The sequence below is a fragment of the Bos indicus genome, chromosome 2, assembly GCF_029378745.1.
Source record: "Bos indicus isolate NIAB-ARS_2022 breed Sahiwal x Tharparkar chromosome 2, NIAB-ARS_B.indTharparkar_mat_pri_1.0, whole genome shotgun sequence".
Classification (NCBI taxonomy): domain Eukaryota; kingdom Metazoa; phylum Chordata; class Mammalia; order Artiodactyla; family Bovidae; genus Bos; species Bos indicus.
Window position 1 is genome coordinate 44,625,343 of NC_091761.1, and position 17,217 is coordinate 44,642,559.

The 17,217-nt window shown below is 39.0% G+C and overlaps 1 protein-coding gene across 18 annotated transcripts in view; it reads left to right on the forward strand.

The window, feature by feature from the left end:
- The window catches only part of NEB (nebulin), a 219,245-nt gene that overhangs the window by 200,024 nt on the left and 2,004 nt on the right, over nucleotides 1-17,217 (forward strand). For 4 of the 18 annotated variants that reach the window (XM_070768009.1, XM_070767914.1, XM_070767916.1 and 1 more), the window contains 16 exons: nucleotides 225-317; nucleotides 1,263-1,355; nucleotides 3,192-3,284; nucleotides 3,760-3,852; nucleotides 4,901-4,993; nucleotides 6,604-6,696; nucleotides 7,619-7,711; nucleotides 8,229-8,321; nucleotides 9,867-9,959; nucleotides 10,254-10,346; nucleotides 10,666-10,758; nucleotides 11,632-11,739; nucleotides 11,845-12,028; nucleotides 12,173-12,265; nucleotides 13,196-13,342; nucleotides 13,629-13,735. In XM_070768009.1, the coding sequence (XP_070624110.1) occupies nucleotides 225-317; nucleotides 1,263-1,355; nucleotides 3,192-3,284; nucleotides 3,760-3,852; nucleotides 4,901-4,993; nucleotides 6,604-6,696; nucleotides 7,619-7,711; nucleotides 8,229-8,321; nucleotides 9,867-9,959; nucleotides 10,254-10,346; nucleotides 10,666-10,758; nucleotides 11,632-11,739; nucleotides 11,845-12,028; nucleotides 12,173-12,265; nucleotides 13,196-13,342; nucleotides 13,629-13,735 (1,662 nt within the window). The remainder of the gene's footprint in view (nucleotides 1-224; nucleotides 318-1,262; nucleotides 1,356-3,191; nucleotides 3,285-3,759; nucleotides 3,853-4,900; nucleotides 4,994-6,603; nucleotides 6,697-7,618; nucleotides 7,712-8,228; nucleotides 8,322-9,866; nucleotides 9,960-10,253; nucleotides 10,347-10,665; nucleotides 10,759-11,631; nucleotides 11,740-11,844; nucleotides 12,029-12,172; nucleotides 12,266-13,195; nucleotides 13,343-13,628; nucleotides 13,736-17,217) is intronic. The other 14 variants (XM_070767927.1, XM_070767921.1, XM_070767926.1 and 11 more) reach the window with 14 other exon arrangements.

Here is a 17,217-nt window from a genome sequence, read left to right on the forward strand (position 1 = left end):
AATACAGTATGATAATCTTAAAAGAAATCTCCAGGTCTGAAAAGTGACACGTGTTGTTACGTGTCTGAGTTACTGGGGCTGACGCAGAAGACACTCCAGCACTTGCCTAAGAACATTCTCTAGTGTCTTTTGTTTTCACAGAAGCCATGTTTCCTACTCTTTCTCCAGGAACGGTTGTGTTGTCCTTTCTTCTGTGTAACACTGTCCTAATTCTGAATACCCAGGTTTTATATAAAGAGGATGTCTCACCAGGAACAGCAATTGGAAAGACACCTGAGATGATGAGAGTGAAGCAAACCCAGGACCACATTAGCTCGGTAAAGACCCCCACTAGGGACTCATTTCCAGTATCTTCTGCCTCCCTTTGATCATCCACACTGATGGCTGAGCTGCACCCAAAGCTTTTGTCACCAAAATAAGAGGGACATCCCATAATGCAGTGTCGAGACAGTTCTCATGAGGGCTTGTTAGACATGAAAAATGGAGAGCCCTGTGTCAACATGAACCAGAGTTGGACAGTAGTTTAGTAAAAAAAAAAGATTTTTATCCAGGACAATTGTAATATAGAAGAAAAGAGATCTCCGTATAGAACTGAGCTCAGTTCTGAATACAAGGGAAAGTAGGGTTTTATGATGGGTGGATGGACGGGGTGGGATGGGGGAGAATGGGAAGGTGGAGAAAAGATCAATGGATGGAAAATTACTCAGAAGAAACAGGGAGGTAAAGGGGGGATTATGGCTAAAATGGCAGATCAAGGTAGTCAGACTTCGCCTTGGGGCTGGGGGGTAAGGAATATTGAGGAGGATGAGATATCCAGGGTGGGAGATTTGGCTAAACTGACTTAGCAAGATTCTTGCTAAAACTGGGTGGTACAAAGATGTCCAAAGGTTAAGGCCTAGTTTGGAAGAAGATTCAGAGGAGCCTGACTCAAATTTGGTCAAGAGACTCCTTGTCACTTGTAAGTCAGAGAATGGCCCTTCCTGGGGGGGGTGTGTGTGTGCGTGTGTCTGCCCTGGGCACATGAACTGTGGCATAAGACATGGGAGACCTCAGGGAAGAGAAGGGGCTTCAGTCGAAGTGTGGACCCCACCCCTAAAGAAATCAGAGAGAACCCATGTGTCCTTGTCCTGGTTCTCCTGACCCAGTATCAGAATGTGGCCCCATTCCCACTAAGTATGGAGGTTGTGCTATTTAAACCGTGACTTTGCACTGTGGGGCGACTAACCAAACACATGCTCATGTTCCAATTTTTATACCTGCAGGTGAAGTATAAGGAGGTGATTGGACAAGGAACGCCCATCCCAGACCTGCCTGAAGTGAAGCGCGTCAAGCAGACACAGCAGCACATCAGCTCGGTAATGGCCCCTCCCTGTGCTGGTCCCTTCCTGCGTCACCCTTTCCTCCTCCTACCCGCTTGGACAACCCTCCCTGCCCTGCGACAGGCAGTGCAGTTTGCAAAATCAAGATAAGGAAATTCTGTCTTTACATAATCAGGGAGCAGAAGGGACTTGGCTTCATGTTTAATCATCATATGTGCAGTTCCTTAAAATGTGCTGACTGTAGTGTAAGGTTACTGAGATGAGCTTGTTAATTACACATACATATAAACATAAAATATAAAACAAAGCTGTGTACATGCATGTACCTCAGGATATTCTCCCCTATCCGGGAGACCCTGGGTAGACTTGTGAAGACTACATAGCCTTCTCCCCTCGCCCTGTGTGTTCTGAAGGTGCTGGCTGTCATCTTACCCACAAAGGTGTATCTTAAGCCTGTTCTCTAAACAGGGATTTCAGGCTCTTGTGTACACTGTCTGTGTATATGTGGGAGACCCACCACACTTGAGACAGCAGGTTTAGCACACATTTCTCCTGCCCTCTGTCCAGCTAGTCCTGCCTCCGCCCACACCCTATCCCCCAACGCCACTCACCACTCTTTCCCATCCACAAGCAGTTTCTAAGCAGTTGCTGGCTACTAGCCAAAGATTGTGTGAAGTTTGGGAAATAGTTTGTAGCCAATAAAAGGCAAGGATCTTGACCTGAGATTTTCTTGGCCACTGGAGGAAATTCAATCCCATTGAATTTCCATTAGAGAACACTGGCTGTTTGTCTTGCAAGTCGTCTGTATCCTTTAGACCTCATTCCCTTTGCATTCTCTGCTTCTACCCTGGCTCCCATGGTTACAAGCTGCATTTAGAACTGCACATCCACTCAACCAGGAAAGCCAGCCTGCATCACCTTTGCCGCTCTGATCCCAATTTCTCGCCTTTCTCTGGTTTTGTTTTGTTCCCTGGTCCATGATCAGTTCCGTTGCCTTGCTCAGTAAAGAAATACAACTTTTTTTGAAGATGGTAGATTGTTAAAGATCTTGAATAGTTTCCTAGCAAAATAGAGACATTAGCACTAGTGGCAGTGATTTTAGGAATTAACTTGTGACACAAACCCCCAGATTTTCCATGTTGCTCCCCAGCCTATGCTCTAGTACAACACAGAATCCATCCACTTAATGCCTTCCTTCCTTTAGCTGGACAATTGTTAACACTGTGAGTGAGGGTAGAATGAGGATGCCAAAAGGCTCTGGAAGTTCCTCACTTGTTTCATTAGCACAGTCCTTTGGACTTCTCCCTGTTCAAAAACACTAATTTACATGATTCAGCACTGAGTAAAAATTTCAGACAAAGTTGCTCTTCCTGCAAAAATAAACTATTCAAGTCTCCTTACATTAAGGGGTACCTAAGACTAAAGACCAGTTAGGAACTTTCTGAAGAAAATACAAAATTCTCAATAACCCTGAAAGAGTACACATGATTAGAAAAATGTAAACCAAGCCACCTATTTATAACCTACTGCGGACCTACTATATTCAAGGGACTAATACTAGATGTTATGAAATGGTTAATGTTTTTTTCAATGTTGAATGTATTAGCACTATTTAATGCATTTTGGGAATGTAGATACTAAATGTTGACTAAAGAGAAGTGCCACAATTTAGTACAGTCTTCAAGGTAGTAAAGTTACTACCTTTGAAGAGAGAAAATAAATATTTGTGGCATTTTTTTCCTTATTCCTAAATGTCATGTTTGAAAGCTAGATTCTTTCTGTGAGTTTCCACCAAATAGCTGGCACATAGGTGTAAATCCAAAGGATTTGTGGTCATTTCACTTTTTTAGATGTTCTAATTATCTTCTACAGGTTATGTACAAAGAGAACCTGGGAACAGGCATTCCAACCCCTGTCACTCCAGAGATTGAGAGAGTCAAACGCAATCAAGAGAACTTTAGCTCGGTATTTACAAATAAGAATTAAGAAATTTGACTTCCCATTTAAAAAAATGACTAGAATAATCCATCATTCTTTTAAAAAATAACATCTTAACAGTTTTGTGTGTGTGGTGTGTGTGTTACCACCTGACCAAGACCATCTAGTCTTACAAAAAATGACTCACTTTTCTGATGGTATTTTAACCCTTCTGGTGACTGATCAGTGTAACCACTTAGATCTGAAATACTGTAAATAGAATTAACGCAAGATTTCTCATCATTACATTCATATCCTATAACTCAGTGCTTTCTGTTGTACTTTTTCATTCCCAGAATTAGAATTTATCCTTAAAACATGAAGTAACAAGTAAAAGTATTATTCTTACTAAATATAACTCACTAAAACTCCCTCCTCACACACCCCTGCCCCCAGTTTTCTCTCTTCCTTGATCTTTGTGCCTGTTTTGAATGTCTTTTGGGTACTTTTTTGTATCTCACAGGTTTTGTACAAAGAAAATTTGGGGAAAGGAACCCCAACACCTATCACTCCAGAGATGGAGAGAGTCAAACGCAATCAAGAGAACTTTAGCTCGGTATTTCTTAGGGGGAAAAAATAGAAAATCCCTTAATTTTTATTTAAAATAATATTTTTAACACATTACCAATATATAATTTTCTTCCTATAAAAATACTAAATTCATAGAATGAAAATGACACCAAATGTTACCTCAGTTTTCAACCCAAATCTAATTTAGTATTGTAGTTCTGGTGTGAAATTTTAACTGTTTTTCCTAAAACATAGCTATTGATCACATTCCTTAAAAACCTAAAATACTTAGTGTTTCCTTCCTCAATTCCTTGAATAACAGTAGATGTTTCTAACTGTTGTGGCACAAATCAAAAGTAAAATCTAACACGCCTTCAAAAGGACAATGTTAACTAGAATTCTATTTGTATTTATTATGGCTCTGTTTGATGTATTCTGTGTTTGCAGCATTTCTTAAAAGAATGTGATTCTTGAACATTTTCATTCCAAAGACAACTTAGCAATTCACAATGACTCAGAAATACAAGTTTACTTGGCTCAGCTATTTTTGTGTATCACAAGAGATATAAATGGGTTTCTTTGGAATAGTTTCAGGGTCATTGAAAGCTAATATTTATTTAGCTTTTAATACTTATTTTATTCCCCAAACCCCTTTCTTTTTGGTCTCCTGAGAATTACCAACAGCTCATTATGCGTATGAATTTCAGTTAACTTGAGCACTATTTGGTAAATCCTAATCCTGCCTTTGAGAAAAGGCCTATATATGTATGGGGATTGGCCAAAAAGTTCATTTAGGTTTTTTGGTAATATCTTACAGAAAATCTCAATGAAATTTTTGGCAAATCCAGTAAATGACTCCTGCCTGTAATCTGTGGGTATTAATGCCACTTTTTTGTATGAGACAGACCTCATACTGTTTGTGATGAAATGTCCAAAGGTAATCTATACTTGTTCTATTTCTTAAATTTATTTAGGCCTATTTCATGTCATTAGGAAAACAAACAAGCAAAAATACTTTTAGAGCCTACCTTAAAAGCTAAGTCTACCTGAACAATGGATCCAGGCTGATTTGATTGTTGGTTTTATACACACAGATTCTGTACAAAGAGAACTTGAGCAAGGGGACTCCCCTCCCTGTCACTCCTGAGATGGAGCGGGTCAAGCGCAACCAGGAGAACTTTAGCTCGGTATTTGGGAGAAAGTCCTTTAACTTCGTATTAAAAAATAATAATACCTTTCTATCAAAATTCCTTTTAGTCCCTATAAAATAATCAATTTAACAAATTCTTAAAAAAAAAAAAAATCAACTGAATTCTTCCTTTTTCCAGATCTCTTACTCACCATTTGATTCTAACATTTTATCCTTCCTATAACAGTCCTTTACAACTTTTCACAGGTTCCTTTCCGTGTTTTATAGGACTTTTGAAGTTAATTGATATCCAAAACCCCCAAATACTACATAGCTTTTATTTACTTAGAACTATTTTTATTTGATGTGGCTGGGTTAGCACTGTAAGAAAAGACACACGACTTGAGGCCCCATGTAGAAATAATGGCCCTTGCTGAGGACAGGGATTACCTTAACAGAGATCCTACCTTCTAAACAGTGGCACCAAGAGAGAAAACTGCTCAGAATCAGAACCCAAAGGAATCTTGATACATGTTCCAAACAAGACATTCCATCAATAGAAATCCAGATCTTCTGATTTTTAAAAAAATATTTGAATTAGATGAGTTTATGTTTTTCTTAATACTTTTGTTGAAAACTATAATACTCAATAGTCTGTGAAACTTTTATATACAGATCTTAGATTCACTTATGCCTGAGATGGAGAATCCAATGTCATTAGGAAAATTTAGCTGGATTCTTTTTTTTGCGGGGGGAGGAGTAGAGCAGTAGGGAGAATTTTCAGCCAAAATGTTTAATTGTTCCTTGAAATAATTATGTGAAGGAATCAAACTTCCAGATAATATCAGTAACTTTCTTTGGTCCCACTGTCTTTTTGTGTTTTGTTTGTAATTACTATTCACTAACAATCTTTTGATTTTATTGAATTTTCAGTATAAATTGATATTTTTGGAATGTTATATTTACTGTTTTCCCTATAGGTTTGTTATTATTATTCCTACTTTTGGAAAGGTTTACATTTATTTTCAAAGTTCTTTAAAAATTATTTTCATCTATATTAGAGTAAGTATATTATTGTTTATATCTATTTGAGATATTAATGATCCTGATGATCCTGGACAATTTCTTCCTTTAAGTAACCATTTGTGTTAATTTTTACATAGGTTGCATTTAGGCAAAATTGTCCAGTAGTGCAGAGAACCTTTAAAGATTCTGTATTTAGACTCAACCATTTGTATAACTTGAATTTATACAACAAAGACCTATTTCCTATATTGCATAGATTTGACCTGAGGTTTAAAATAGTTATTCTGTAAAACGAATATTCTGTGTAGGGAAAATGAATATTTGCCCTCCAATTAAAAAATAACCTTTCTATGGTACACTAAGTATTTTAGTACTTTTATGAAATAATTTGTCTTAGATTTTAACAGAGAAAATCAACATTTAACGTGAGTTAGCATCAAAGTTGAATATCAAATACACTGGCCCTTTAGCCAAGGAAATGTGGAACATGTTCTCATCCAGACCTGTACTAGAAAAGACAGGTTGACTTGGTGAATTTGTCTTTCCTGTGTGATGTCTGTTTCATAGGCTCCCTAAATGATAGCTGAAAGGGCTGTTTTGACTGCTCTTGTTCTTTTCTGGATGCTTTCTTATGTCGTACAGGTGTTATACAAAGAAAACATCGGGAAAGGGATTCCAATTCCCATCACTCCAGAGATGGAGAGAGTCAAACACAATCAAGAAAACTTTAGTTCGGTATTTAAAAAACAAACAAACAAAAAACCTTTTAACTAATTTAAAATCCTTTTAAAAAAAGATTAATGGCTATACCTTAAAACCTAATCAACTTATTCCAGTAAAAACTTTGACATGTCTTGTTCCCAACTTAATGCTGCCATTTCCTGTGAAATCAGTTTCCCCAGTTTGGTTAAACATTAATATCACTTTAAAAATGTTCAATATTACTTTCCAACCTTTAAAAACATAACATACCCAGTCTCTCAGCCCCCACATTTATCCTGCTTTGGCAACTCTGAATGTAGAGTTTACAAAAATTTGTTCTGTAGATAAATATAAACTGTTGTCCTTATTTCCTATTCTAACTTTTTTGATCTCTACTGGTATTTGTATAGATATTTTCAAGTTCTTTTAGCATTTTGTCACTGTTCTCCATTTGCCTCAAGTATAATTCCTCCCAATATTTCACCCAAACTAAAAATTTGACTTCTTTTGAAAGTCAACAAAAGAAGATCTGTGTGTATGTACCTTCAAATATGCAATGTTTATAAAACCTAAATATCCTTATGTGGTTGATTAATATTTCCAAAACAAAATAACTTCCTTCGTTCTCCTCCTGTCTCTGCCCTTTCTGTTTTCTCCCATCCTCATAACAAGCTCGGGGGTGCAGCTCATGGTTCCTTTCTATGGTGCTCTCCTTTGCTCAGCATTGCAGAGATTAGTTCAGCAACAAAACTTTCAAGCTTTTGCTGCTCCTTCCTGCATTCCCTTGCTTTTAAGGATGTCTTTAGGCTCCTACAGGATGGACCTAGAAGCTTCTGGTATTTTCCTTCCTCTAACTCATTCTCTTCCTCTCTGCCCTGCTACTCGCTCACCACTGCTCTGCAAGAAGAGGAGAGTGGTTGACTGCTCTTTTTGTTCTGGATACTTTATCACACAGGTGCTATACAAAGAAAACCTGGGCACAGGAATCCCCGTCTCCACCACTCCAGAAATGCAGAGAGTCAAACTCAATCAAGAGAATCTTAGCTCGGTATTTTGGAAAGAAAGGGAAAAGATGATGTCATTTAACCTCATAAAGAAATTGATACTTAACATTTTTTCTTCTTTAAAACCTACTTCCCTTCCTTTGCTTCTAATATACCTCACTTAGCAAAAGGACATTTCTCATTTCTGTGGTACTACTATGGATCCTTTTTCTAATTCTGATTTCTATTCCATCTGGCATTTAAAAATATTTTTTAAAACCTCTTTTCTTTTAGTTTGCTTGGATAACAACAAAACCACATTCTAACAGACTCAAATCCTCATGTGATTATTTGGGAAGGTAATTCCACAGCTTTTCCCCAGCAGCTAAAGACCCTAGATAAAGTCAGTCTCCTTATCCCAAGAATGGCTAAGTTTTTGGTGGCATCTTCTCAGCATATAACGCCTGGCTCCTTGGATTATTGTGTCATTTGATAACAAGGAAGTTGAACTCACCCTTAAAGTCTCACAACAAATGAAATGTTACTTACGGTTGTTTTTCTGGATGCTTTCTCATCACACAGGTGTTATACAAAGAAAACATGGGCAAGGGAACCCCTTTACCTGTCACTCCAGAGATGGAGAGAATCAAACACAATCAAGAAAATATTAGCTCGGTACTTGCGGCAAGACCAAAAAAAAAAAAACCTACTTCTTTAATAATTTAAAATAATACATATTAATCCTACTTTTTAAAGATAACTGAAATTTTGTGAATTTCTTAATCACATTTATCCTTCTTCCTTCTTTAGGGCTACTCCTGGACTTAACCTCAGAATAACAAGGTTGCTTTAATCCATTATTTTAAAGTTCTAATATCAGGAAGTAACAGATTTTCCAATAAGTCATCCTTTGCTCCTCTCTCCCCAAACTTAACTCTCTATCCATTATCCCCTAAGGTCTCTTTGTTTTATGTATTTGTGAAAAGTGGGGAGTGGAGTAGGAGGTGTGACAGGATTCTTTCTGGAACATCAGAATTGAGATTTTATTGTTTGTTTGTTTGTTTGTTTTTCAGCTGACTTTAGGTTATAATTTACCCCATCAGATTTGGACAAAGAGACCTTGGGAAAAATAACCCCTATCCTCTCCTTCAGGCATAATGACATAAATTAAGATCCAGTAGTGGTTTTGCCAAATCACTGTCCATTTACTTTAAAAGGAGTGTCATTTGAACTATTTTTTGTTTTACCAATTTTAGTTCTTTCTGTTCTTCTGTCTATCATGGTCTTTAAATGCTTATTTTAGTAAGCCACTTTTTGTAAGCCTGCCTTCTGTGATGTAAAGAGATTGCTGTGGGTTGGGGTTTGTGTGGGGACATTACCTTACATACTAGAGAGGTTCCTCCGATACTGGAACATGGGACTACTGAGACTTTAGTGTGCTTCAGGGTCACTGGGACCCCAAGTCTCAGTCTCTTATTCTGTAGATCTGGCATGGGGCCAGACATTTTGCAATTCCAGCAAAGTCTCAGGTGATGTTAACCTTGTTGTCCAGGGACCTCAACTTTGAGAATCAGTTCTTTGATAGAATTCTTCCTCTTGAATGCCATAGCTCAAATCTTCTGTGACATCAAGAATGACACTGGTGACAGGGAGGCTGGGAATTTTTCACAATGCATTACTGTTGTTTCCTAACTAACCCTATTAGTGATGTAATTCCTGAAGACATTTTTACTTACTGATAAGTATGATGATGTTCTGAATTAAAGCAAGAGGCAGAACACAGATACATTTCCCTGATGTGTGTGGCAAAAGGGTCCAGTCTCCCATTCCGATTTAGGCAGCAGCCTCCACCTTATGTGCTATTCAAGTGCCTGCTCCTAAGTATTCAAGCACCTTCTCCTAAGTCCTGACAGATGATCTGTCAGGTGCGTGACATGCACAGGTTAGTGGTAGAGTAAAGGTGGTCTCCCATCTGGGCCCTGGAACCAGGCACAGAAAACTACAGTTCTGTCTTTTAGGCCGCAAGGATTTCAGGACAGGGTTCTGCTCTGGAAATGTGCTGTAACTATTATCAGCTTGCTTTGGAAACATATTTCTTTCCATCTAATCTTACTGCCCAAATAGTTTAGCAACGTGAGCCTCCTAACAAATGATCTGTTCTGTTTAATCTTTTGTAACTGTCATTCTTTTTTTCTTTTTGGATCCACTGGACTCACATAGGTTTTGTACAAAGAAAATGTGGGCAAAGGCACCCCAACCCCTGTCACTCCAGAGATGCAGAGAGTCAAACGCAATCAAGAGAACATTAGCTCGGTACTGTCTTGAGAAACAAAAGTGCTTTTTATTCTGCAAAGTAACCCCTGCCGTTTGACCTGCTCCTAACTCCATCCCAGGTTAAAAAGAAAAAAATGCCAGTTTTTTAGAATCTCCCCTAAACGACATACTACATTGACTGTTGCCATTAACTGTTTTTTAAAGCTTTTTCTTGAGTTGTTCTCACTAATAGTAGTAGATAAAACCTGGGTTTTTCTCCCCCAAACCGCATTACATTGAATAGCCTGACGACTGCCTCCCAGTGACTTTCGGGTCCAACTTTGTATCTCACAGGTATTATACAAAGAGAACCTGGGGAAAGCCACCCCCACACCCTTTACTCCTGAGATGGAAAGAGTCAAACGCAATCAAGAAAACTTTAGCTCGGTATTTGAGAGAGGGAAAAAGAGATGGTGACACTTTTAACAAGCCTGGCAAACATAGTTATACCACTAATTTACCTCTCAGTTTCCTCCAAAATTTATCTTTTAAAATCCTTCTTTACCCACTTAAAAACCATACCAACCCTGCCAGCTCAAACTGATTTCTTTCTTCACCTTTTGCTTTATACCATAACATTTTAATGGCTTCTCTTCGTGGGGTGTTATAGAGTGTGACATAATTGAGCCATAACAACAGCTAGATGGTGGTTTTCAGAATTGGGTTTCTGCTCTCTGATATTTGGATGCTCTCTTGGCTCCTCTAGGTGTTGTACAAAGAGAATATGAGAAAAGCAACTCCGACACCGGTCACTCCAGAGATGGAGAGAGCTAAGCGCAACCAAGAAAACATTAGCTCGGTATTCTCCAGGACTAAAAAGGAGTAGTGCAACAACTTAGAAAATAACAATTTAACATCATCAAGTGTCTTTCTCATTCAACTGAAAAACACACTAAAACCAAAAGAGAATCGCAACATCTTGAAAATAACATTTTAACACCATAAAAATGTGCATTTTTTTTTATCCCACTGAAAATTCACACTAAAATTAACACAACTATGCTTTTAAATTCCAAATGATTGTACTAAGACATAACAAGTTAATTGCCAATGTTTTCTTTTCCCTTTTACTCTGAGGTAGTCTTACATAACTGACTGTAACATATTGACTTCCTAACATTCTCAATCTTAAGCAATCCTTTAAGATGCTTTATGAAAAAAAAAAAAAAGATGCTTTATGAAACAGGTAATACTATGAAATGGATGCCTTACTCTGATATTTTGGGTTTTTCATGTCTGAGACTTTGATTTCTGTATTAGCACACTGGTTTATAAAATCTGGACATAACCCTTCAAAAAATGATCACTTATTTTAAAGGATAGTTCTTTCAAATATATCACACTTAGTGCCATATACCACCCAGTGTACTGGTGCTACAATTCCCAGCAAATTCAAGAACGATTTTTTTTTCCTTTCCTTTCAAAATTATACTTTGCCCCATCTCCTTTGAAAATGAAAGTTATGTTTTCAGAGTCAAAACAAATCTCATTCAAGCCCTGCCCATCTACCCTCTTGCTAGCAGTTCTGCTGTCAAGGGCTTGCTGGGAATTTTTAGGTGACTCATGCTTGCCTCCCCAGCTCCCTTCACTTCCATATGTTGGAAAGATTTTGAGACTTCAGAATTAGAATGGTACCATAACTTGCCCTCATCCATGGTTTCTCCTCTGTCAGGTGCTTTATTCTGATAGCTTCCGGAAACAAATACAAGGCAAAGCTGCCTATGTCTTGGACACGCCAGAGATGAGACGGGTGAGAGAGACCCAGCGCCACATCTCAACGGTGAGTCAGGAATTCCTCAGATGGGGTGGGCAGCCTGTTGGAACGAGTCAAAAAGTAAATGATTACACCATCCTATTTTCACCAAATGAATTCATGAAATTTCAGGTGAAGTATCATGAAGACTTTGAGAAACACAAGGGTTGCTTCACACCGGTGGTGACAGACCCCATCACTGAGAGAGTGAAGAAGAACACACAGGACTTCAGTGACATTTGCTACCGGGGTATTCAGAGGAAAGTGGTAGAAATGGAACAGAAACGGAATGACCAGGATCAGGAAACTATTACAGGTAACTGGGATCGGGGAGGGGGTGGGGAGGGGGAAGCAGCTTTAAATTATTCAATCTGCCTGTGGTTGTTTAGGTTCATGTTTCGGTCTCCAAATTATCAAAGAGTCTGAGAACACCTGTGCTGACCCTTAATCTCACTTTCAGGTTTACGCGTCTGGCGTACCAATCCTGGCTCAGTTTTTGACTATGATCCAGCAGAAGACAATATTCAGTCCCGAAGTTTACACATGATTAATGGTATGTGATGCTGCAAAAGGCTTACAACATAAACATCACAATTTAGTGGGCTAGCGCCAGGGGCGTTTAGGCTCAAAGTTCGTCTCCTCCAGGGCTTTCAATTTCCTGAGTTGCTCATTCAGCATAAAAACATCTCCTTGACTAGTGGGCCAAGCTCACTTTCTAGACAAGTTCAAATTAGGAAAAGATTGTTTCACTGCCTCAAGGTAAGTCCCCTTCGGTCCCCATTGTAATTTTTTTTCCTAAAGAAAAACAGGTAGTAAATTTTTCTGTTGGGGAAATAATGACAATAAAATACGTAAGTAAAGGGGAAAAAACGGGGTTGACTTTTAGCAACTTTCTGAATTCCCTTATGTCAAGGAAGATAGTCATTCAACAAGAGGCCACATGCCTTCATACCCTTTATTCATGTTAAAAGTAAAAATAATATGTAGTGCCTGTAAATCTCAAAGAATTTATACTCTAGTCTGATGAAGAGAGATCAGTAAATCAGTAGTTATACCCTGACATGAACAGTTTTAAAGGTCTTCACACAGATTGTGGAAACAGAGCATCTAAATAAATTTGGAAATCAGGGGACTTTCTGGAGAAGTTGAAAGGTGGAATTTGAATATGAACATTACTACCTGTTCATTTTGGTGAGCCAGGAAAATGAGCAGGCTAGAGGGAAGAAATAGTGGTCAAGGACAGACTCAGGGACTGGAAGCCTGGCTACACCACTGAATGGTTAGGGGGCCTTGGGTGATTAAACTCTCAACTGGAAAATGAGGACCACCTTCTATTATAGAGTTTTGAGGGTTTAATCCATGGAAATCTACAAAAAACTGTTTTATAATGAACAAAAACCAACTGAGATTCAATTACCATTAGGGATTACTCCTAGGAAAATTTCATTTCTGCCTGCTCTCTGATGGATCTTACCTCCTTCAGCACAAGCTCAGCGCCGGAGCCGGGAGCAGTCTCGATCAGCCAGTGGGCTGAGCATCAGTGGTGGTGAGGAGAAGTCTGAGCATTCAGAAGCTGCCCACCTCTCTACCTACAGTGACGGGGGCGTCTTCTTCTCTGCAGCCTCAACAGGTACAAGTGGATGGCCCTGACCTCGATAGCCATGGGAGCCAGTTCACTGGATGTTACTGTAAGAGATGCTTTGAGTAGAAACAGAAAAAAATCTGGACCTTTTCTTCTAATGAGTCTAAAATTGCGGAGAGGTACATGCAGTTAGCTATTTAATTTTCATTCCTCCTTTCTTGGAAATCATTCTTTTTAAATTAGGGGGAAAGACACTGCTGCTCAGTTGCTAAACACAGAGTAAATGATATCTAGTCACGTTTTCTCCTAATGCTATTTTCCCCTTTCCTTTCAGGTTACAAACATGCAAGAACCACAGAGCTCCCACAGCAACGATCATCTTCAGTTGCTACCCAGCAGACAACGGTATCCTCCATCCCATCCCATCCATCCACTGCTGGAGTAAGTAACTCAAGTCCTCCTCCTTTTTTGATATGTGAAATAATGGTTACAGGTGTGCTGATCTTTTTTTTAAACCAAAACTTCTATTTTGTATAATGTTAACAGTAATAAATTGGAGAAGACAATGGCACCCCACTCCAGTACTCTTGCCTGGAAAATCCCATGGATGGAGGAGCCTAGCAGGCTGCAGTCCATGGGGTCTCTGAGGGTCGGACACGACTAAGCGACTTCACTTTTCACTTTCACGCATTGGAGAAGGAAATGGCAACCCACTCCAGTGTTCTTGCCTGGAGAATCCCAGGGACGGGGGAGCCTGGTGGGCTGCCGTCTATGGGGTCACATAGAGTCGGACACAACTGAAGTGACTTAGCAGCAACAGTAATAAATATCAGAGAAACTTCATTAACAGCTCACATAACTAAAGAGCATTATTCAGTGATTTAAAACAAACACATGGATACACACAAAACACACAGAAAAACTAAAGCAAAATAATCATTGTGGGCTCATTAGACCCACCCACCATCTTAAAGCAAAGCATCTGTTGTTTGGAATCATTCTTCCACAGTATATGTGTGTGCAGATGTCACATGTAATCTAGTTATACCTTATATGTACAAGTGAAAGTGAAGTTGCTCAGTCGTGTCCGACCCTTAGTGACCCCATGGACTACAGCCCACCAGGCCCTCTGTCCATGGGATTTTCCAGGCAAGAGTACTGGAGTGGGGTGCCACTGCCTTCTCCATTAACAGCGGCAAGGCATATTATATTTACTTGAAGCTGGTATACTTGGTGACAGCCTTAGTGCCCTGGGACATGGCGTGCTTGGCCAGCTCCCCAGGTAGCAGCAAGCGCACGGCGGTCTGGATCTCCCTGGATGTGATAGTCGAGCGCTTGTTATAACGCGCCAGGCTTGATGCCTCGCTAGCGATGCACTCGAAAATGTCGTTGACAAAGGAGTTCATGATTCCCATGGCCTTATGTACTATATGTACATGTGTACATATGTACATGTCCTATATGTACAAGAGATAAGTCAAATCATGCTCACCAATTCACCAGACTATCTTAAAACTCAGTTTAAAACCCTGGATCTCTTGGGACTTCCCTGCTGGTCCAGTGGTTAACTCTCTCAGCTCCCAAAGCAGGGGGCCCAGGTTCGATCCCTGGTCAGGGAACTAGATCCCACATGCTGCAACTAAGACCTGGTGCAGCCAAATAAATGAATAAATATTTTAAAAAAACCCTGGATCTAATTTCATAATATTAAAACATAATAACATAATTCTTTACGATTGAAATGAACAATATCTGTATGAAGAAAACCTTTACTAAAGGACATAAAGATTGGTAAGTATTAAAACCTATTATAGTTCAGGAAAGGAATCCTGCAGTCATTTCTCCAGAAATCAATCCATAAATTCAAGGCAATTCCAATCAAATCCTAGTACAATAATCATAAAAATTTTATACATTAATCCTAAAATTTATTTGAAAGAGTAAAGATGTAAGATCAAGCAAATTTTGAAAATGACAATAGGAAAGGACTTAACCATAAGAATAAAATGCACTAGAAAGCTATTATAATTAAATATGAATTTAGCATGAGAATAGATTTTAAAACACGTGAAGTCCAAAAACAGACCCTAAGAGTTACAAATACGCAGAGGAAAAAAAACAAAATTGTAAAATACTACAGAAAAAGACTATTTTTACAATACTGGAGATGGGAACATCTTCCTTGGCAACTTCAAAAATCTAGGAATGTAAAGGAAGACTATAACAAAAAGAAATGTCAGACTGGGAGAAGTTATACATAACAAAAGATTAATATCTAAAACCACATAAAGTATCCAAAATTCATCGAGGTCATTATTCCCCTTCCCTTCAAAATGAGGCCTGGAAGAATATGACTAAACCATCTACAACGAAAGAAATAAAAATGGCCAAGGAAAAGAGGTTCACCATGACTACTAACCAGAAATATACAAATTATAACAAAGTATTCTATTATGGTAGCAAACTTTTAAGAAAACTTAAAAGGCATGTTAACTTTGACCTAATACTTTCAGCCCAAAGACAGACACCTGAAGACCAACACTATGGGGTTAGTGGACGAATACAGTGATGGTTAACTATCTAGAAATACAGAAATGGCTAAATAACTTGTAGTTATTATTAAAATATGGAATTCTCTTCAGAATAAATCTATATACAGACAGACCTCCAAGCTATATCAAATGGAAAGAACCAAGTATTGTTTATAGTAATCCACTTATTGGGCGGGGGGGGGGGGGGGGGGGGGGGGGGGGGGGCGCCTATCCTTGAATGTGAATGTGAGTTTCAAAATGCTAGGGAAAAATATGTAGGTTTCATGCCAAATAACTAACCAGTGGCTGCTCCTATGAAGAAAATTTGGACACTTTCAAATTTTATTTGTATCTCTAAATTGTTAGTTTGTAAAAATTTCATTGTTGTAAGGACACTTAACATGAGATCTACTACCCTCTTATTTTTCAGTGTACATTTACTATAGATTCAAGGTTGAGTTGTCTCTAGAACAGCACATCTCTAGCATTCATTCATCTTGCTTAACTGAAATTTATGCTGTTGATTAGCAACAGTCACCATACTGTATTTTTTGTTTTCACCACTGTTTAAATTAGCTTTCCAGAAAATCTTATTTCTGGTATGCTCCCAAATTCTCAAAGTGAGAGAAATATGCACTACTGCTGATTTTTCAAATTCTTTTTCTCTAATAAAACATTCAGTGCAGTTGCTCAGGCGTGTCCGACTCTTTGCGACCCCACGAATCGCAGCACGTCAGGCCTCCCTGTCCATCACCAACTCCTGGAGTTCACTCAAACTCACGTCCATCGAGTTGGTAATGCCATCCAGCCATCTCATCCTGTCATCCCCTTCCCCTCCTGCCCCCAATCCCTCCCAGCATCAGTCTTTTCCAATGAGTCAACTCTTTGCATGAGGTGGCCCAAGTACTGGAGTTTCAGCTTTAGCATCATTCCTTCCAATGAACACCCCGGACTGATCTTTAGAATGGACTGGTTGGATCTCCTTGCAGTCCAAGGGACTCTCAAGTCTTCTCCAACACCAGTTTCAAAAGCATCAATTCTTCGGCGCTCAGCCTTCTTCACAGTCCAATTCTCACATCCATACATGATCACAGGAAAAACCATAGCCTTGACTAGACGGACCTTTGTTGGCAAAGTAATGTCTCTGCTTTTGAACATGCTATCTAGGTTGGTCATAACTTTCCAAGGAGTAAGCGTCTTTTAATTTCATGGCTGCACTCACCATCTGCAGTGATTTTGGAGCCCCCCAAAAATAAAGTCTGACACTGTTTCCCCATCTATTTGTCATGAAGTGATGGCACCAGATGCCATGATCTTCGTTTTCTGAATGTTGAGCTTTAAGCCAACTTTTTCACTCTCCTCTTTCATCAAGAGGCTCTTTAGTTCTACACT